This window comes from Oryzias melastigma, linkage group LG3, assembly GCF_002922805.2.
Source record: "Oryzias melastigma strain HK-1 linkage group LG3, ASM292280v2, whole genome shotgun sequence".
NCBI lineage: Eukaryota > Metazoa > Chordata > Actinopteri > Beloniformes > Adrianichthyidae > Oryzias > Oryzias melastigma.
In genome coordinates this window covers 20,888,074-20,911,245 of record NC_050514.1, presented here as the reverse complement: position 1 = coordinate 20,911,245, position 23,172 = coordinate 20,888,074, and the positions used below count along the sequence as shown (strand labels likewise).

The window sequence follows — 23,172 nt, the reverse complement described above, 5'->3', positions numbered from 1 at the left end:
TACTTCAGCCCCAACTTGGTAATATTTAAGCAGTTTTGACACAATCTTATTGATCCCGGCTCGTTTTGTTCACAGTCAGAATGTTTTTTTGTTTTTTTTTCCTCTTTTAAGTTTGCAACCAAAGTAAGCGTGCTGAGATTACTGTTACCTACACAATGACAACGTTCATGAAGTCAAAGCATTAAAATTTTACCAAATTCTCAGCCACTGAGGGATGCCAACTCTTTTACGCCTCAGATTCGTCTTCCACATTGAATTTTTCACTACATAGTTAAGGAGGGTTCTCAGCCTCTGTGTCTGTCTCTATCTTCGGGCAGCTCCTGGGGCTTTTAGACCAAACTCATTAGATAGGGTGAGACCTCTTTAAATAATACATCTCCACTTACACTCTCTCCCTCTCCTCACTTGCTCCCTTTAATCCCCCCCATTCTGCACCCCTCTGTCCCCCGCTCCTTCTTTTTCTCCATAACTACCCTGCCCCACTCGTATTGCACCGTCCTGTAACCTCTTCTCCTGTCCGTGTCTGATACACTCGGTATTTTCCAGCTACTGGTTTACTCTGTATGTCTCACCTCCTTTTTTGACTTGTCCCGCTCTTTCTCTCTATCTCGAAGTCTCACACACACACACCACACACACAAACATAAACACCTCCCATCTCAATCCGATCCTTTATTGGTTTCTATGGTAACTAAGAGCTGGTGTAAGAAAGAAGGAATTCTCTGTGACTGTTGATAGGGTTATGTGTGTGTGTGTGTGAGTATGCATTCAAGAAAGGAAAAGAGCTACAGAGAGGTAAAATGAAGGATTATTAGAGTGCCGCCTAGAGGCAGTACTCACAGACACACAATTTCCTATATTTGCACACACACAAGTAATAATAAGTCATTCTTTGGAGAGTTTTAGAGTTAATATGGTAATATTTAAAGACCAACTCCAATAAAATTGTGTTTTTTTGTTTTTGTAACATGCTCCTGTCGCATTTCTCTGATGATTGAGGATTAATATAAAAGAAAATTAAGATTCTTTAATTCTAACCCACTGCAGAAACTATGTCCTAAAAATGACATAGTTGTGGGGTTTTCTTGGCTAAAAATGGAATAATAATAATTAAAAGACAACTGACATTGCTTTGAAAATAGATTAAAAGAGGATAACAGTGGGACTTCAAAGGAGGTTTTTCTACACGTCTGTCTTTGATGGATTATATTATTCCTGAAAAGTTTATACTGAGTGATTTTCTAAAGAACTTATCTATTCATTTTCTATTAGAATTAATAGACATAGAGCATCAAATATGTGGTAAAATTTCTCTAATTGACCATTTTCTGAATTTTATTCCTGTTGTGATCTTCTTATTTTGTTATCATATGAGATTGATGTATCTGCTAACTGGAATATAGCACTTTTGGTGTCTGTAGGGAGGAATTTAATCTAAAAGTGTTTAGCTCAATAAAATGTCCACAATTATTGACTTGGTCAAAACAGCATCTTAATTTAATTGTTTCATCAGTTATTTACTCTGTTTTTTTTATATTGTTTTATTGGAGTCGTACACATTTCCAGAAATGTTTTAACGAATAAGGGGTTGCTATAAATTTCAGCAGTAAAACCAAAATATTTACTCCTGTAAATCCACTCAGGGGAACATTAAAGTGAAGATAACCGCTCTGCTTAGCTATTAGGCAACTTCCTGTAAAGCTAGCACATGGTTAGAAAAGTTTGAAACGTTTCCAAAGTTTTTTTTTTTCTTTTCCCCGCTCCTACTAAATCCTGAAGCACTGCTGTGCACATGTTTATTAGTGTGTGAGGAAAAAGGAAAAGGAGACGCAGGCAGTGAGTGGTACGACTACAAAAGTCTAGTGTATGTGTATGAATGATCAAAGCGCACGGTTATGTGTGAGAAAGACAGTGACTTAGATAGGATTTTTTGCATGTATTTGTGTGTGTTTGAGGGAGAGGGTGTGAGTGATCAAAGCATGTGTGTGGAGGCTTTTGATAAGGCTGACACCTCAGCCTAAAGCAGCACCACTGGAGGATTGTGGGTAGATCAAGTTAAGACCTCTAGGCCCGAGGTTTTGAAAGCAACAACACAAAAATCAATCCAAAAAAATGCCAATCAATAGAACTGCACACAACTGGAAAGAAGGGAAAGGAATGGGATTTATTATTACAATGCTTAGGGATAAAAGAAGAAAGTACAGTAAAGATGGATCAGGATGGGGAGGTTGGAGAAGAGTGTGTGGGTGTGCAACAACTGTCTGGAAAAAAATAAATGAAAAACAGACACCAAGTTTTGTGGTAATTCCCATTTGTATGATAAAAATCTGTTTCACTGAACAGACATTGGAATAGAAAAGGGGCCTGGAATTATTATGCATGCTCATCATCTCCAAGACTTTGACATGCAATGCCTATTAAGACTTTAGGGAATCAGTACCTCCCTGGTCTAAAATTGGTAAGTACTTGAAGGCTCTCTGGTGGATCTTTTGAGCCTGTTATGCACAGTTTCCACTGACTAAAATGTCAAAGTCTTTGCTTTTGGGAGTTACCCTCAAGGGCATGTTTAAGGGGATGTTCAAAGCTAATGACTAATAACATTAATGATCCAGTGCATGAAGTCACACTCCCAAGTTAATAGAGCCACAGTTGGACCCCTGACCTAGGCAGCATATTATTTCACCGTGTTTTTCCCCATGTCTTGCAGAGCATCTTCAACCTTTGCACTCATGCTCTCACATTTTCAACAGGAGGAGAGGTGATGATAATTAAAGTTTGTTAAAGATCAACACTAATGCCACTGCCGGAGACTGAGACGGACCTAAACAGGGTCACTCTGTGGCAAAAACAAAATTAGATAAAATGATTAAATGTCAGGTGGTTTGAGGGATGTGATCATTAAAAGAGAAACATGGGAATATGTGCTGTGGAAGAAAAGATGAGCGTGATCATCGTGCACAACCGCTATTTTGTTGTATTTAACTATTGCTTCAAAATCATTTAAGTGGATCAGTGGCAATGAACTCAAGAGAATGCAGCTTTATGTTTATAACTGACCATATTTGACCTGAATGAGATTAATCAAAAAACTACATTTAGCAAGACTTACAACATAATTGCTCATGCTTTCTAAAAGAAAATGACTTGTCACTCCAAAAATGTAAAAAAAAAAAAAAAAAAAGACACTGGCATGATGTTCTTTCCAAGTCAGGTTGGACAGAAGTAGAGTTACTAATACAATTAAAATATAATAAACAATTTTCACAAGTCTGAAACCTTAAGTTTAAGCCAAGCTTCAAGTCACTTGCAGATAATTGAAGTCTTAAATCAGGCATGTCCAAAGTCTGGTCCAAGGGCCAAATTTTCACATTTCTACAAGCCCACAGGCTATATTCATAAAAATTAATCATATGCAACCTCAGCATTTTCCAAAAACAGTGTTTAAAATTTCTTCACTGCAGCTGGTTTTCATATTCACCATGAAGAGGCCCTACCACAGAAGACATGCTATGTCCACAACAACCTGAGGGGTAATTGACAAATTGACAATGGTTTTAGTAAAATTTAGATGTATTTGTTCTGTGGGAAGAACCAAAAAGTATGCCATTGCAATAAAATGTATCACTTAAAAGTTTGTTTAAATTTAACATTATTAAAATTGTTCAAAAAATATCAGGCTGAGTGATTGGCCCTTACACATTTCCACCTCACCAAAACTGGCGAAAAGGGACACCCCTGTCTTAAATAACTCTGACATGTAGCTCACAGTTGTTCAAGTCACAAGTCTGTCTTGGTCTCCGAGTTTCAGACACAAGAAGCATCAGCAGTATAATTCCAGATCATCTGAAAGCTATGTGTTGATCTATCAACCCTTAAACAACCCCACCAGGACTGAATCAATATATTTGTCTTTCAATTTATTATTGCCCGGGGGAGTAATACACAGACACAAACTCAATGTTTTTAAATATAATTTGAAAATGGGCTCAACTATTGGGCTGAGGTGGCATTTAAAAAGAGATTTTTGATTATTAAAAAAGGAATCTTAAATACTTGATTTACCTTTCAGAAAATGCTGTGGATTAAAATGTACTGAATTATGAATCCCATTAGCTCGGCCACATTAATAAGATCTTAAATATGTTTTTCATTTACTTGTATCTTTTTTTTAATGTATTCACTGCCTCTTCAATCATCTTTAGATAATGTAACCACCACCCACTGCCTGTTGAAATACCCATGGAATATATTTGAGGTTAATTAAATTCTGTGACTCCTCATCTTAACCGCAGACTCAAATACAAGTGCACAAATAAATAGGTGCACTTGTGCTCCTTTTTTTTTTAATTTAAAAATGTGTTTTCCTCTAAAATTACTGAATTTTATTTAAATAGAAAAAAAAATGACAGCTTTTTTTGGTTGCAGCTCCCTGCGGAGGGCATTACGGTGGATCTGAGGGAGTGGTTTTATCACCAAACTTTCCTTTCAACTATACTACCAAACAGATTTGCTCCTATTATATCACCGTATCACCACAGTTTGGTGAGTATGTGCCACATTTGGGTTTAAAATCCTCTAACTATTGAGTAATTACCCAGCAAATGTATAGAAGTTATCATGTGTACTATAGTATATACCGTGTGTAAGAAGTTGGAAAATGCAAGGAAAATATTCACTAGTTAATAGACTGAAAAAAAGTGGATTTTGGAGTCTCAGCTAACATACCAGGCTTATTTCTTCCTCTGTTTCTTTAACTTTTCAGTGGTTTTCGGTCAGTTTGCTGTTTTCCAGACAGCAATGAATGACTCTGTGGAGCTGTTTGATGGAGCCAATGACAATGCTCGATTGCTCAGCTCCCTGGCTGGGTCACATTCAGGTGAGTCGGACTAAGTCTAACATCAAACACAGCTCAGATGAGGGAAATTGGTCCCTTTGAACTGCCATCAAATAGGCTGTTTTTAGAGTGTTTTCTGCCGCCAACTTAAAAAAAAAATTATACTTTGGAAAATCTGGCACAATTTAAAAACATTTCTTTAGATTTATCAATTGAGTTCCTCACTTTAGTTTTTTATCTTATGAAACTGTTCTTTGACAAAAGAAAACCTCACCTGTGGTAGGTATGACACCCATCATGCATTTGGTCAAAGATCCACAGTGCACAATATTAACAGTAAAGGTTCTTAAAAGGTCTCTTTGGGACAAAAACAGGCATAACTACAAAGCACTTCTTTACTCTGTGCTTTGATTCATTCCATCCTACAACTGTATAAGTCACTGCTTAGTAACTCACTGTGTATCTGTGTATGAGTGGAGACTAACAGATGCAATGAAAATGTTTACAAAGTATACAGATTGAAGGATGGATGCATAGCTTTTAGCTAAATATGTTCTCTTTGCACATTGTTTATTTATAAATGAGTTGTCAGTGCCGTGGCCAGAGCGGAGTCTCTGCAAAAGTCTTCCTGGAACTGACAATGATCTCTCACTAAGGTTTTCTTCGAAAAATTATACTAAAAATAATGCTCTGCATGTATAGACCTTGACAACAGGCTTTGCAATTACGTGTTTTACTTGTTCTTTAATTAGACTTAAAAAAAAATAGTTAACATTGAAATAGTTTATCTTTGTTTTTTTGCTGCAGTGATTTTGTTGCATGAATAATTCAATAATTCACATTGTGCAGAAACTGCCTTCTGTCAAAGTTATTTTTTGGGGGAAAGAGCCAATTGCTTGATTTTTATCTATTTATTTATTTATTTTAGTTACCTTGACTTGCATTTTTTTCCTTCTGAAGCAATAATATAAAAAAAGAGAAGTTCATGTTTTGCAAATTAAAGTTTTACTGTGTTTATCAGTGCCATGTCCCACGTGCAAGCATGCACGAGCACACACTCAAGGGCAAACAGCTTTGTAGCACGATTGTTTTCCACTAACTGACTGATTATCTTGGCACACAAGCATATTAACACAAATACACAACATACTGTAACACATTTTACACACACAAAAGCGACACATACCACACACACATCCTGACATAGCTAATGATGGTTTTAAATGTCAGCAACACCAGGGCACGCTTTCCTCATTTATCATTGTTACTTCTCCCGTGTGTGCAAAGAAATCCGTTTGCCTCTACATGGGACTCGCATTTGTGTGTGTCAGCTGCACATTTGATTTCAATTTCCAAGTTTAACAAGAGTCAAACTCAAAGGAAAATGTTAAAAGTTATCAACATTTGTTAGTAAACAGTCCTCAGACTCTGCACCTAAAATATATTCAGAGTGGAAATGTGTTTTTAAGATACGATAAGATTATGTAAAACTGAGATTTTAGGAGAGTAATTGATGCTGTTTTCAGAATAAATAGTTTGTTTTTAAGTCACCAGAAAATGTTTGTATATGTTTGTAATTCACAGGAGAGACATTGCCACTGGCAACTTCCAATCAAATCATGCTGCGGTTCAATGCCAAGAGTGGCCAGTCAGCTAGAGGCTTTCATTTTGTGTACCAAGGTAACTCGCTGTGTTATTGTTTTTGTCATATTCACTTCCAGGTCAATGTGGGCATTTCTCTGCTAATCTAGTTTTATTTGCTCCATCCTAACTTTTTTTTTTTGTTTGTGTGTGTAATTTATTATCAAAGCTGTACCTCGGACCAGTGACAGTCAGTGCAGTTCTGTGCCAGAGCCAAGGTATGGCAGACGGATTGGCTCGGAGTTCTCAGCGGGCTCCATTGTCCGTTTTGAGTGTAGTCCAGGATATCTGTTAAAGGGGTCCAGTGCCATTCGATGCCAGGCTGTACCTGGTGCCCTCGCACAATGGAATGCAACAGCACCAACATGCATAGGTAAGGATGCTATCCCAAAAATGTATAGCAGGTAACTTTAATGAGACTTTTGCACTGCAAAAAATAAATGGGCTTGCATGAAAAAATACCACAGAGTCTTTGCTTGAGAATGTAACTGAGGCATTCAGTCAAATCTAAAACTATTTTATGAATTTTAATAATTATATTTTATTTTATTTTATTTTTTATTTTTTTGCAAATTGTCTACAAAGATTTCAACTGTTTAACAATGTATGAATAGATTGTAATATACCTAATGTGTATTTTTTTTTTCATTAATGGTACAAAAATACTTTTGAAAAGCATACCTACTGCACATTATTTTACATTGTTTAGTACCATAGACTGTATGTAAAGTATTTATTATTTAAGGGTGGAAATCAGGTTATTTATTTAAAATATTTACAATTTAATTCACAATAAGATAAATCTATTTTGAATTCAGATCTGTTTGGTCAACCCATCCAAAAGACACCTCTTCTGCTGCCTCCTCTATGTACATTTTTCATAAACATGGATGCAGTGACTGATGAGCATATATATCTCTGGGGTTTAAAGTCTCTTTGTCACATCAGTTTACATTGTAAAGCATAATAAAACGTCTACAGCTCACTCAGAACCCCCATATGCTTGCTTCAGGGCATTTACTGTTCCCTTTGAGAACCTTAGAGTCTGGAAACTGGTGGCACATCTGGTTTTTCAATAGGTTTGTTTGCGCCATGGAACTCCATAGATCACTAAATGATATTCAAATCACTAAATCATACGTCTAAAATGCCCATGTTAAAAAAAAAAAAATACAAAAAATACATTTCCACATCTTTCACATCTTGCTGCAGCTAGCGTACCTTATCTCCGTCTTCTTTGAACTTTTGTCCCAGTTCCATCTATTCTCACTCAAATGCATCGAATTACCTTTTAATGTGTATATGGCTTAGATCAGGCATAGCAGTACTCTCTATTCAGAAAGGGAGATTTGAAGAAATGTTAAAGTAAGGCTCTCTTAAGGTGCCAAAGGAATTTCCAATTTAAGTTCTCCTTTATGTGTAAAGGTTATTACTAAACAATTAATATTGGAACAATTTTCCACTTGGTATTGGCTCTCTTCAGAAAAAAAAATCTCATGAATTCTGTCTTTGATTGAAGTGACTTTTAACTAGATGTAATAAAATATATATTGTATTTGTTTTACTATTATTTAATGATTATTACTCATTATGTTGTTATTAGTATGTTATTACTCATGTACTAATTGAAGTTTTTCACTATGAGATTCCATGTTCACTAACAGTCTTAGATCGACTTCACAGTTTTTACATTTCTCTGCAAACGTTGGCTTTTAAAATATCTAGCTGACAGCTAGAAGATCAAGGCTGTTCTGTGAAGGATTCAGTCATGGCCATCCACACAGAGATTTCTCCTGACTTACTAACCCTCAATGGCATAATCTATTGTAAACGATTAACTTCCTAAATTCCTACCATTTTTACCTTAAGAAAAACATTTCGTAGATAAATGAAAAGGTCCATGCAGTTTGACACAGATTGGTGATCTGGGCATGACCTTTACTTTTGAAGGACTATTCCTTTCTGGAATGCTCCTTTCATATTCATTAAAGTTAATACATTGCATCCAAAGAGCAACAGTGAACTATTTCTGATTCAACCTTTGCTGAAAATGTTAAGCTTGTTTCTTACTAGCTATATCAAAAAAAGTTGTAGTGGAAAAAAAATAAAATAAAAAAAACTGCAAATGTAAGAAATGCAGTCATTAAATGTATTTTTTCTAAATAAATACTGCCTTTTACGAGTGTGATTTTACATATTTAATATATATTTTTTTATTCTGTCATTGTTACAGAATGCTATTATCAATTTTAACCAATTCTAATCAGGTATTCTGGAGATAATTTTATTATCTCATACGTTTACACCTTTAACAATGTTTATGTTTTGAAGTTTCCTGTTTGATTCGAATTTTATTAGATTTATTTCAAACATGTAAAATATTACAAAAAAAGATTTAAAGAAACAAAAAAAAATAAATGCAGTCACCTTTTATAAAAGAAAAGTCCCAACCAAATTCAGTAAATACATGTTTGAAAAGGGATAGGCCGAAGCAAATGCTTAATTAAGCGTATTCCATTATGTCTTTTTCCAGTAACTTAAACAACAGACAATATAGAAATCTAAACAAAACAAAACGACAGTAACTTTCAATTTTTCCCTCTTTTCACGTGTAAATCCTATAAATTGTTAACCACAATCACAATTTCACAATCAAAAAATGTTTAAATCATAATTTCTGTTATTCCATCTTATATTACAACAACAGATTCTCTTTAATTTTGATAGTATGTTGTTTGATGTCCAAACATTGTTTGTATTGATTTTCAATGCCTGTTTTTTGCCTGCAAATATAATTAAAGTTTTTATTCTAACTGCAACTATTTGAGAAATACAATGTACTGAAAGGTTATGTTACTTCTGCGTTGAAGTTCCTTGCAGTGGAAATCTGACTGAGCGCCGTGGTACCATACTATCTCCTGGTTACCCTGAACCATACCCAAACAGTCTTAACTGTCTGTGGAGGATCCATGTCAGTGAGGGCGCTGGAATACAGGTACATGTATCAGTTCACCTTAATGTAAATGTATAATGTGATTTTGAAAACATTGTTATTTATAATCCCCGACAAAAAAAAAAAAAAAAAAAGTATTGTTTCCTTGCTACCCGCTGTCATTGTTTCCAATTTAGATTCAAGTAATGACGTTTGCTACGGAGCACAACTGGGACTCCCTGGAGATCTATGATGGAGGAGACATGACAGCTCCAAAATTAGGGTCATTCTCTGGTATGACATGATTGCCACACATGCACATAGATGGATAATCTGTCAGCAACATGGATGCAAACACTCTCAGCTCCTGTGATGGATGAGATGTGGCATTTCTTTGACTATAGATACATAAACACTAACCCAGCTTGTGCCACGTTACTGACAAATTAGGGATGGCAAGTTTTACACTAAAAGATACACAAAAAAAAGCAGAACAGAAAAAAATCTGAAAAGACCTCCAGGACAGTAACTGATGAGGTGCATTGGCAAATAAGAAATATCTATAATTACATAATCTTCTGGAAGGGGAAATGATTTAAAACGGAAGTCTATTTAACTCCAAGCAGTCGTCAAGAAACATTTCCCTGTAAAATTAAAGATGGAAGATGGATGATGGGGATTTGAAGACAGCCAGGCATTAAGAATGAGCAAACCTTTTACTATTTCCCTGCAGAGTTTCCTCTGTGACCTGCCCCAAGCACATACCTGTCTCAAAGCTAGTAGACATAAAATACCCTTTCCTATAATGTGTAACAGTTTGCACATAAAGGGCTATATTCTTATATTTTGCTTTTTCACACAATTTAGTGTTAAAAATGTGCTTTTGTCCATGTCCTGCTTTGGTTGCCCAGAGATTTCAATTCTTTATATTAGCTTTATTTGACCATTTTCAAGGCCATGCTGAAGTACATAAGTATAAATGCGCCAAAGGCCTGCTTTATCACACCTGTTTTATCTATTCTTCAAGTAATTCCTATCATCAAAAATGAAAGCGTCTAAGCATCGACCCTCGTGTCTACCACTTCTTTATTGGTTATTTTTTCCAGCATTTATTGTGAAGCCGCTGGATTTTATTCCAGCTAGTACCAGTTTATGAACAGGATAACAAAAGCATCATCAGCTGCTGCCATATGATCATTTCTTGTCTTTTACAGGAACAACAGCTCCGGCACTTCTAAACTCAACATCCAATCAGCTCCTCCTGCACTTCCAGAGCGACATCAGCGTGGTGGCAGCAGGCTTTCACCTTGAGTACAAGAGTAAGATAAAGCTTTCAGAACTAAAAGATCAACTCAGCGGCAGAATGTTAGATTGATTGGTTTAAAAAAAAAAGTACTTGCTGAAGTAAAACAGCCAAGGATTTGCTGTTGTGCCCGATTTACCTGAAATGCACACAGTCACACAAATACACAAACTATTGCTACCAAAACTTCAACATCAAATAACAAGATTCAGTGACCTGAACTGGTACCGCCTGAGAGCACACACACACACTGAGATCCACTTTAGAGCACACACACTGAACGCTCACCTAGGGGGACGCAAACAAAATGGAGTAGACTAAAAAAAAATAAAACAGTGTGCTTGCTTGTGTCATGCATGAAGATAGACCCAATGAGAAAGTATGTGCACACATGCACTGCGTTGCAGACAAATAGAGGTATAGACAAAGACATTAACATCACGCAGTTACACACCTGTCAGGGCACAGTGGTGTTTTTCGGTCCTTTCTAGTTATTTCAACTCTGAATCACTTCTGGATGGATGCACATGTCCCCCTTTGTGAGAATACAGGAGAATTTGTCGTGTAAGAAGTAGACATTTTTTTTTTCTCCGTGCGTTGATTTGTGAGTGTGGCTAGGCCACTGCACAGATTTGTAGCCAAGTTTTCTATGATTTTGTCAGCTCTTGGTGTACCAACAAGCCAACGCTATATCAATCCAGAAACCGCTTTAAAAGCTTTATCTCTAAATGCGCTTCAATTTATGTTTGGGTTTATTTTTATGGTAGCCAAGATTTTAGGCTTAGACTGAATGGCTCAGCCTTTAAACGCAGGTGTTAGGGAAACACATCAGCTATATTTTACATCTTGTCAGCTATGGACTAACACTAATCTAAAGATAGCTATGATGTAACCACAAATTTTATTGTTCAATTGAGACTTCATATCTTAGCTGTCCTGTCCGAGAGAATTACAGAGATTTTGCAGACTGCTATCTCCTGTCCCACTATTGGCATTTAATAAGAAACATAAGTAAATGTTCCTATTCGATAACTCATTTACAAGTAAAATTTAAGAGCAAGTTTATTTGGCGTTCATTTGACACGGTCTTCTATCATACTTGAAACATGTTAACCTTGTTCTTCGTAAATGGCCTTCAACGTCAATCAGTCAGTTCTGACTGGTTGGCAGGGACCACTGAATGGAGAATAACAGAATGGCAGACATTTAGAGTTTAATGAATACACTAAACACAAGGCTTCCTTCAGTTCAATGTTAAGTCAATGTACAGACGCGATCAGAGGTCATGCGACGTAATTTGAGCACTGGTTGGGTGGTGAGGCAGCAGCATGATTTGAGCATTGAGGTGCAGTTTTGGGCGCAAACAGTCCAAAACCAACACGGAGAGGAGAATCTGGGCATTTTCATCCTGAACTTTATGCTATTTTCCTTATTTGTATCAGGTCCTGTAATTTTATTTTTATTTTTCCCCCTCTCAGACTGATACAGAACAGCAAGTTGTCAAACGGGATCATAGAGACTCTGTTGAAATCACCATACTGGGAGAGTCTCTGAATGATCTCATGAACCCGACATGAAGTGATCACTGAAGCTTTTGTGGAGCTCTTAAACATAAATAAACCCATTTCTTACCATTATTCGTGTCTCCAATGCATTGTAATGAGACATACACAGACAGCGCTCCATGTATCAATCAGGCTAAAAAAAATTGGCGGTAGGTCCTCCAAAACGTATCTGGGGCGTCAAGTTTCTGAATACATTTTTGGACAAGCCACGAGCAGCCTATTCGCATTCCATGTGCGCCTTAAAAGAGGCAGCCTATGCAAATTTGACACATGGATCACATTCGGTATAATCGTGTCATAAAATTGAAGCATTGATACAAATGAGGCTTAGAGACTGATTATGATGGACTCTACTTTTATATGTTGAAAACACAACGTTTTCCAACACAAGGGGGTAATCATCTTCACTCTCCCTTTCATTCATGGTCCAGAACGAAACAACAGTATAAAACAACTAAAGACAAACGGAGCACAACAGCTTGACAACATAGACACATAGATAAAAACCCAAACAGAAGCCCTAACCCGGCCAGGCAGGCAAAGGGAATGATATCCCAGAATTCCATGCTCTCACAGCAAGCCCAATCTGCAGTGACCATTGCTCCAAATACATTAAAAAGATCATATTCTTCAAACTAATAAGGATTGCCTGACTTCTACATTAAGTAAAGCTGAGTGACGACAAATCTGATTAGGACTTTGGCCTAAAACTGAAAACCAGTATTTCACTAGAACTTCACCTCAAACTCAACTTGCATCTCAAACATCTGCAAACTTCATTTGTAGATGAGAACTGAAGCAACCACATAATCTACCCTCAGAGGTTCGTTCATTATAATCCCTCTTTCAAACATTTCTCCTTTTTTTTTCCTGTTAATCACTGAGCACCACAAGGTTTCCTGATAAAAACAGCAAAAAGAAGAGACTTATTTTCCTCTTGTCTATCCTCAGAAAAGCTGAAACAGAAGAAAAGTAAATCCAGTCAGTTAGGCTTAAATGTTGACGGTGTTGGGCTGTAGCGCAGCCGCTCTGCTGGGATGTTTTGTGGTTCTGTCAGCAGTTTAGAGAGCATAAGTGCTCTCTCATAGCCAGGAAAACAGCAAACTGTGTGTTAGCACAGAAGGAGAGAAAATGATGGTCAGAAAATTGAATAGCTAAATTGATCGGTTGTCATTACGGCCTGCTGATTCTCTACATATTAATACACTGTTAGTGTTTGTTCAGCTTTATGCAGCTTTTCCTTTTATATTGCATCTGAAAAAAAAAAATCCCCTCAGCGAGCACACTCATGTAAGAGTCACTCATGCGCACACACTCACAAATGTCATTCAGGGGAGCAATAGGCTACCTAAATATGTGTGTGTGCATGTCAGTGAGCAGTTGTGTGTGTGAGCACTGTGGGATCACAACGTTTTGCTGGTAGGAAGGCAGATAATGAACCAACAAGACCAGACACACAAGCAAACACGCACAAACCCTCAATCCTCCGTCTCCCCTTCCCTCACTCTATCCTCTTCAGCCCATGTGTTGCCATGGTAACTGCTCTGGGGCAGTCTCCTGCAGAAATTTGCACATGCACACACACACATCCACACACACAAATTAACACAGAGATACACTCCCACTGATGCTATTTGATAAGGGGTTTTCTGCTGTCAAACTTATTAAGGATGTGTTTAACCTTTATTGTGTTGGGAATACAGAATCACTCATTGACTTTATCGCTTGGACTTTTTTGCCAACACAGACATGAAACACACTTGTAAGAAACAAAAAAAGAGTATTAAAACACTAATTTAAGCAGTAATCTATTTTTTCAACCATTTTAACTGTATTTGGGGTCAAATTTAACTTTCATAGAGTTGTTTTATTTAAGGCTAAGAAAATAACTATAAATTATTGGAGTTGTTTGTGTTTAATTCAAATTATTAGAATCAAGTGATTCGAGAAAAGGGTCCTTTGACCATGACAAGTAATAAAATAAAATCCAAGACAGCAGGATGAATTTTGCTGTGTGCAACTTTGGGAACTGAAGATCCATCCATCCATCCATCTTCTTGACCGCTTCTTCCCTTTCGGGGTCGCGGGGGTGCCGGAGCCTATCCCGGCTACTGTTGGGCGAAGGCGGGGTACACCCTGGACAGGTCGCCAGTCTGTCGCAGGGCCTCAATCACACACACATTCACACCTAGGGGCAATTTAGAGTCACCAATTAACCTATGAAGCATGTTTTTGGACGGTGGGAGGAAGTCGGAGTCCCCGGTGAAAACCCACGCATGCACGGGGAGAACATGCAAACTCCACACAGAAAGGTCCCAGCCGGGATTCGAACCGGGGCCTTCTCGCTGTGAGGCAAGAGCGCTAACCACTGCGCCACCGTGCAGCCCCAACTGAAGATCCTTCTATATTTATTAAACTGGTCATAAGTTTAAAATTCCACTTCGATCATTTTTTCATAATTTATATTCAAAGCCTTCAAACTTAGGTATTTATCTACAAGTGGATGCATCAGAATAGAGCAGGAAGCTTGCCGCTTGCTGTTGTGGGTTCTACATCATTCCTACAAACTTTTTCTATTGGCTTTTTTTAAAGATTTGAAAACAAAATCTCAGAAATGTAACTTTAAACCTATTTTTCTTTTTATATATGTCTCCTATCATGACAAAAATGCCACAAGAACATGTTATAAAAACCCAATTTTCATCAGAGTGCATTAAAGTCCAAAGCTAAGCAGTATTAAAAATGATTTATTGTGTGTGTGTGTGTGATTTCTATTTCTTGTGTATTTTTCCCAGCTGTCGGCCTCACCACCTGTCCAGAACCAATGATTCCAGCCAATGGGATTAAAATAGGAGACCGATACATGGTCAATGAGGTGGTGGCTTTCAGCTGTGAACCTGGATATACTCTACAGGTAAAAAGAACACATACAGGGACCATCAAACCAACCATCAAACAAGCACAGTGTTAAGAAAACACTGAAAACCTTTCAGATAATAAACCAATTGTTTTCTCACAGTGTTTTAACAGTCAGCACTCAAAGTAATAACTATTTCAACAAAACATTTATGTATCATTTAGAAGCATAAATAATTGGTCTACTTTTTATTTTATTTTATTTTTTTAAGAAAGTTGGCACATTTGAATGACACTTGCAAAATGTCTACTGAGTCTCTTTTTCATGAGTTTAAGACCTTGTTTCATCATTTATAGGGACACTCTCACATCTCCTGCATGCCTGGGACTGTCCGCCGTTGGAACTACCCACCGCCCCTCTGCATAGGTAGAACACTGACATGGTTATGGCTGAAATGTGGCTTAAATGTTTGAATCTATGATTGAAAAATAATGTGTTGATGTGTTGTCTTTTTTATTCATTGGCTGTCAAATTGTCTTTAACAAAGACTGTATTCACTTATAGTACTAAATCAATGATCAATTTTGCTCCAACTTCATTTCTGTTGTGACCCTTAATCTTAAGTGTGAAACGACTTTTAGGAAGACAAAACACAACTCACAGATGTGGTATACCCACTACAACAATCAATATTACTCTGTTGATTGTCTGCAATACAAGAGTTTAACCTTGCTTCCTCTCATGTGGGACTTTGATCCAATTGATACTTGGTTTTAGCAGTGATAATTTAATTCTCGCTGAAAACTCTCAAAAGACCTCTGCAAATTACACTCAATTTTGACATAGCAGGACTAACAAAAATACCATTGTAGTTTTTTATTTTCTTTTGTAATCCAGTTTGACACATTTCTTTTTGAGAATTTCAGGCCTGAAGTGAAAAATAATGAGCCCAGTTATCTCTGTATTATGTTGTTTATTTATTAATGCATTCTCACTGCATATGTTGTCAGCTCGCTGTGGAGGAGTCCTATCTGAAATGAGTGGTGTTATCCTTAGTCCGGGTTTCCCTGGCAACTACCCCGGCAATCTGGACTGCACCTGGCAAATTAGCCTGCCCACTGGATATGGTAAGCTGCGTATGGAGGAACAGGGGATCACTTTAATTTAGCTGCATAGTTGGATAGTTTAAAAAAAAAGGGAAAATAAAAGGAAAATGTAAGTCTTAACTACCAGCACACATCAAAATATTGGTAATGCCTGTTTATTTATTATAAAAATATAGCTGTTTTTAAATATATATGAATTGTAAATTCCCGTATCTTTTGTTTCAAATGTATGTTTTTAAAAATTGTTTTTTTTTTTTCATAAATGAATGATTTATTTACTCTTTTATCTTCCAGGTGCCCACATTCAGTTCCTTAACTTTTCTTCAGAGGATAACCATGACTTTCTTGAAGTCAGGGCTGGGCCACAGCACAGCTCTGCTCTTATTGGCCAGTTTACTGGCTCACAACTTCCACCTTCTTTGATGAGCACCACCCACCTGACAACCATCCACTTCTATAGTGACCACTCCGAAAACAGGCCAGGCTTCAAACTGACTTATCAAGGTAAAACTCTTCTAGTTCAAGATGTTTTTTTAGGTAAAAGCAAAACAAACAAAAAAACATTACTAAGGTATTTACTGAAAGGACCACAGTGGAGGAAACACTTCTGTTTTAAAATCAGGCCAGTTTTTTTATTGGCTTCAGATTTAAAGACGGAAACATAATAGCTATCCAAACGATTAAGTACAACAAATTAGGTGTTCTGAAAGGCTGAGGATAAATAAGCTTCCCCAATGTAATAGCCTCCCAATAAAGCCTTCAAAACTTCATAAAATGAATGATGGGATGAAAAAAAACTTGTTGCTCTGAGGTTTTAAGCTTTGATCCACAGATGATTCATGTTAAAGACCTTAAAGACCTTATGGGTTTTCTCTCATCATTAAAGGAGATGGATTGTCAGTAAGCCCCTGTGAGACACTGGCATCTTGTCCAGCAGGCTTCGCTTGTAGTCCTAAGGGCTCACTTCAAAGACAGCAGATGCATTGTGGACCTACACAGCAGCAAAACTAGAACAAGGCTTCCTGACTTATACATAGCACTGCTTCTATTCATAAGCACCTCAGTTTTCCTTTTTTAACTCCCAATTTGCAGTAGTAAGTCACTCTTTCGGCGAAGTACTCATCACTGTCCTCCCACTGCGTTTCAGGGAGGAGGGTGCCTTCTCACGTGCAATTTCCCCTTTTTTTTTTTTTTATCTGACAACCAGGTGTTTTGGCAGGAGTATACAATACACACATGATCGTGCATTCTACATCACATGCAAACCCTGGTTCTTTACTAAAGTCCTGGGAGATCATTTGTTCAACAGAGTAAAAAGTTTGGTCCAAAACCACATAACATTTGTTTGTTGAGTAAGATGACAGTTTAATCCAATAAATAAATAGGCAAATAAAACATAAATCTTTGTAAACATAAATGGATTAAGTACCTGTATCCCAACACCAGAAGCCGAGTGTCACTCAAAACACCTCAAGGGAGCTCGGATTCCAATTTTAGTTTTGGCATGCTGACAGTGCATTGCCTGTAAGTGCACTTTTATAGATTATTTCTGAAATACCTTAGCTTAAACCAGATTTCTGGCTGTAGTTTTATGTAGTTTCGTGGCTGCAAATGTCACCAACATGTCTTTCTGCTCCATATTTTTAAAATGTTCAATGTTTTTGGATTGGGGCATCATTTCTTATTTTTCACTATTTATGCTTTTGATTGTGCTCATTTAAAAAAAAAAAAAAAATCAATAACAACCCTTCTAAACCAAGGATTTGACAAATTTGTTTAGCTGACATCTTTTCTGCTCCTATCTTTTAAACCCGACATGCTTCTTGCCAGATCTGGAAGATCTACTGTCTGTGCTTGGTTTTTAACCCGTACAGTGTGGTTGCTAACCGGCGCTGCAGACATTCTTGCATCGACTTTGTGCCAAATAGTTTTTGTGAGCTGTTAGGTGCTGGCAGCTAGGATTTCAGTGTCAGCCACCTCTGCTTGCTGTGAAAGGCACATTTGTGGTGGTGCTTCACTCTCCATGACACTCATGCCAAGTGAGATGTGCCCTTAATAGACCTGTGGTGCTGACATTTCCTCGAGCAAGCGCTTTCATGCCCTGCATACATGTGCACATAACTGTCTCAAAGGAGGCAACTCCAAAGGATGTTGCTGCACTTAGCACTCCTTGTTTTTTGTAGGTCAAAGATTTTTCCGAGCCCGCTCATGTCTATTAGATGAAGACACAATAGGGCAATTGAGTGACTTAAATGCCACCTGTTATTTTGTCGTCATGTTTCGGAGTTTGGAAGGAAGACCGTTCCACCGTTTGAGATTTCAGCTGTGCTCCATCTCACTCCTGGTGCTTAATGATCATCAGTAAGCATAAAACTGTTTTATTTCAAATCATTGGTTATTCTTTTTGTTTCTGTTTTAAGCATATCAACTTCAAAACTGCCAGGATCCCTCTCCCTTTCTCAATGGAGACATAGTCAACAGTGACTATAGTGCTGGCCAATCAATAACTTTCCAGTGTTACCCTGGTTATGTTTTGATCGGGCACACTGTGCTAACATGCCTGCATGGAAAAAACCGCAAGTGGAATCATCCATTTCCCCGGTGTGAAGGTAAGAATTTCTCACTCAATCTCAGTGTTAACTGTCTGTGTTTGGTAAGGAGGTAAAGATAAGTACTACTTTTGAAAGTTGGTGGTCTGCTCTTGGGTTGGAAAGTCAATATATGGGAAGATTCTCAACTGATTGATCTGATTGATATTACTTTTGAGCCAATTTAAAGAAATGGTAAAAATTATAAGTTCGTTAAGTTATATGGATGTATGGTTTGGGCCCCCTCCATGACACTTTTTGACATATTCCCATTATTCAGGGATCACCAACCTATGGGCCGCAAATTGGTATTGGTCTGAAGACCGCTTGGTACAAGGCCACAGATAGGGAAAAATTCATAGACTAATCAGGGTCCCCAACCCTTGGGACACGGACCGGTATTGTCAGCCTAGCCATAACCCAGTACAGGTACCCTAACCCTAACGCCTGGTTCACACCGGCTGCGGGAATGGTAAATGGTGTATACTTGTATAGCGCTTTATACCCTCCTTTGAGGGCCCAAAGCGCTTCGCAGCCACAGACCCATTCACACACTGGTGGTGGCTCCGCTGCTGAACTCTGGCGCCAACCTTCCACCTGAGGCAATGTGGGGTTCAGTGTCTTGCCCAAGGACACTTTGACACATGGGCGGGCAAGGCGGAAATCAACCCTGCAATCTTCCGATCGAGACTCAACCGCCCGAACGCTGCACCACCAACGCAGAAGTGCTTTGAAGCAGCCTGGAATGGAGACTGCTTCCATTCGGGCCCTTGTTAACCTATGGTGTAGTTCACACCAGATGTGAAGTGCAGCGGTCCTCTGCAGGCTTTAACGTCTGGTCTATTTTTTGCGCAAGCCCCGAATGATTCATGTCAATTCTGGTAGGAAGTTACCGCCCACACTTAAGGGTACCGGTGTGAACCAGGTGTAACCGGTTCAGCATCCATTACCTCATACAGTACTACATCTGGTACCGCGTCTAGAGGGTTGGGGACCTCTGATTTCATGGGAACAGCCAGCATGTTAAAAAAATGACGAGATGGGAACACTCAAAATGTCAAAAAAGTGACAGGGAAGGGGCCCAAACTATACGTCCATATATGATGAGTTGGATGTGAGAATGTGTAGACCAAAACCCACCATTTTTACTCATTTTGATTTCTATCTAATCATGATGAAGGAAAACCAAATAAGCAGATGAAATACGTTTCATCAGCCTTTTTTTTCTGAATAGGCAAATCAACGTTCTGAATATTCCAGCAGCGCCTCAAACTCGTTCTTATCATTTGCTAAAACATGAACAAAAAATGTCCCACGTTGAGGGAAAAAATGGCTTTAACTTTTCCCCCCTGGCCCAAAGTTTTTCCTCTGCCCTGCCTCTGCGACATCTCCTCTTCCACTTGTCCAGATTTGAGGCTTTGTTGGACTTTGCAAAGCTCTGTCAGCTGCTCCTACATATTAATCAACGTTCCTGTCGTCATAGCGCCGCATCATAGCAGATGTTTGAAAGTCCCAGAATTACCCGCAGAAATCCTCCAAGAGGCACTGCATCCAAACCAGCGAAGAAATCTGGTTTTAAGCCTCATGTTTTAACAGGATAAAAAGCTCAACTGAGAAATCTATTTCAATCCAAAATAAAAAAAAAAAAACACAAAATGAGCAGAGCTGACGGAGTAGAATATCACTGCAGAACCACATCAGTTACTAATTGATATGATTTATTAAGAACATTTGATACTAAGATGTTAGCATGCATGTATACATATGTATTTAATTACAACTATTGTAAGACATTCAGAAAAAATATCTTGTTGGCTAAAGTTGAGTAAATGACTGCCATTCTTAGGTCAGAAGGTTCAAATCTATATCTTGATTAGTCATTTTGCCTTTGAGCAAGGCACCTGACGTCATATTGCCCTTAATTTAAAAAATAATAATACAAAATGAACCTGCCGTGTTGAGTAATAAGGTTTCAACTAAAAACATCAAGTGAAGTACATATAATTACATGCGTTACATTTTGCAGAACCATCTGTTTTTTTGCCTCAAATGTTGATAATCATTATTAGTTACTGTAAAAAAAAGAGAGTCCTCACTTTCTATAGTTCAAGTTAACTTTGGCACATTCACCAAGTTTGTAATGTTCTCAAACAGTGCACAATTTCAAACACACATTATTAACATTCTGCTTTTCTCCAGCTCCTTGCGGCTATAATGTGACAGCTGAAAATGGGACCATCTATTCACCTCAGTACCCCAATGAATACCCCAACTCCCAAGACTGCATCTGGCTCATCAGCGTTTCCCACGGACATGGGGTTTACATCAACTTTACTTTGTTACAGACGGAGCCCGTGACAGATTACATCGCAGTCTGGTAAGAGTCAGCATGGATGCACACCAAAAAATGAGTCAAATGTCTTTCATGTATCATTCAAATCAGGATTGCAACACTGTCAGGTAAGGTCTGAATATATCTGCTAAACCCTTGTGTCTTCTCTAGACACTAAAACAAAATGATTACATACAGAGCTTGCTGGTATATTCTTCTCCTTTCACACATGAATCCCAAACATTCTTTTGAAGGTATATCATATTGTAGCACTGTTGTGACTTAATGTTTTCTTCTGTTGCCTTTATTGTAATATATTCAGTGTGTTACCCCTTCTGTTGTATAAGAAGATATACACAAACCAATATGGATTGGTAAACTGAAAGGCTTATGAATAGGGCTTGACATCAACAGTACACACACACACCTACAGTACATACTCTCTCCAACTGTAAATAGGGGATTTGGTGTGGAGGTAAGAGTGTAATGCAGGGAGTGTAAGAGTAATGCATTTACAATGGGCCCACTGACCAATTCAATTTAAGGCTGTGGCATGGTCATAGACGGACCCAGAGAGGGGTCGGGAGCTCTGGAAGTAATGATGAGAGTCAGCAGGGAGTGGTAAATTTAATGAAAGGAGTGACAGAGCTGGATTACAATTCCACCCGTCTTCTGCAGGATCAAACAAGGTTGGTCAAGTCCAAGCAAAAAAAAAAATCTGCTCGTAGCAGCTTTTCTATACGTTACAAATCCTATCACAGAAATAAATAAACACTTATCTCACAGAAAGTAATAGAGAAAGTTGATTGAGAGACTTAAAAGTTTCACAAATAAGACTTTTAATGACTTGTTAGCTTTCACTCCATCTAGCAATGAATAAAAACATAAGGTGGCTTTCTGTGAACTGATTTTTTAAGCTTTTTTAATACTTGAAATACTATAAGTCTAAGCCTCTTATATGTCACATTTTCCATAAATATAGCAAAGCCACATCGATTTCAATCTGTCCAGGCTTCATATCTGACGTCAAGTATTACTAAATTAATGAAAAATAATAGGGCTGGGCATTGACAATAGTTTCCTAAATCAATTTTATTCACCAGAGCATGGATCGATTCAATTACATTTTTTTTTTTTGATCCACTCAATTCGATTTGATTCAATTCCGTTTTGAGTTTACATGGTTTACACATTTAGACACATTTGTTTAGAAATACATTTATAATTTATACATGTGTTTTGAAGATATTCATATTAATCTGATACAGTTCACATATTTTAAAATGTATTAGTGAAATTATAATGAGATTGTTAATAGTATACAGCGTTTCATGGATTTTTAAACGGAGAAGCTCCAACAATTGTTCTGCCTCTCCTAGAGGGTGTTTGCATTTGGCCACTAGGTGGCGATTGTACCATAGTGTTACAACTTGTTCTAGAAGAAAAAGAAAGTATGAGAAAAAAATATCCACAAATAATTACTTTAAAAAATATTTCCTTTAAAAGAGTTTGCAAAAATCTTGACTCTGAGTTTATGAAGATGTTCATTTACTCAGCAACGTACGTTTAGGTCAACTGAGTCTTAGCATTAGCCGTCCTATGGGAAATCCCATTATACATCAGCACCAAGCTAGCGGACTTTAGCTTTATGTATTATTTAATTTATTTATTTGATTTGTATTCATTTATTTATTTATCTTATTCTTTAGCTTTATGTATTAGATCAATCTCTACTTTAATGGATCGATTATTGATCTATTAAGCTTAGATCAATTCATATCGATTATCAGATTTAATCAACCCAGCCTTAGAAAATAAATCAGAATTTGGCCAGGATTTCCACCGAAAAATATTTGTGTTTTGATTTTCTAACAATTCACCTGGATCATGTTAGTATTGTGGAAATATGGCAGTCACTCTGCAGTCATGTGAGCTGTTGGTGTCTTCTTTCTGTATTTTTGGTTTCATGTGACAACAGCAGCATCCAGATGTCAGGGCGTAAAGCCAAACGGTC

General features: G+C 37.6%; 1 protein-coding gene and 1 long non-coding RNA gene across 2 annotated transcripts in view; one reads left to right on the top strand and one right to left on the bottom strand.

Moving 5' to 3' along the window:
* LOC112160493 overlaps positions 1 to 818 on the bottom strand; it is a 13,960-nt gene extending 13,142 nt beyond the window's left edge. Inside the window, exon 1 of the long non-coding RNA XR_002921679.2 lies at positions 573 to 818. This is a non-coding gene — a long non-coding RNA (uncharacterized LOC112160493). The remainder of the gene's footprint in view (positions 1 to 572) is intronic.
* Positions 1 to 23,172, top strand: part of LOC112160491 (CUB and sushi domain-containing protein 1) — a gene marked incomplete in the record, with an annotated part of 398,036 nt that overhangs the window by 313,569 nt on the left and 61,295 nt on the right. The window contains 13 exon segments of the mRNA XM_024295052.2: positions 4,426 to 4,542; positions 4,763 to 4,876; positions 6,419 to 6,514; positions 6,645 to 6,848; positions 9,346 to 9,470; positions 9,605 to 9,701; positions 10,622 to 10,726; positions 15,071 to 15,189; positions 15,489 to 15,558; positions 16,143 to 16,259; positions 16,533 to 16,742; positions 18,659 to 18,847; positions 21,026 to 21,203. Coding sequence (XP_024150820.1) covers positions 4,426 to 4,542; positions 4,763 to 4,876; positions 6,419 to 6,514; positions 6,645 to 6,848; positions 9,346 to 9,470; positions 9,605 to 9,701; positions 10,622 to 10,726; positions 15,071 to 15,189; positions 15,489 to 15,558; positions 16,143 to 16,259; positions 16,533 to 16,742; positions 18,659 to 18,847; positions 21,026 to 21,203 — 1,741 coding nt within the window.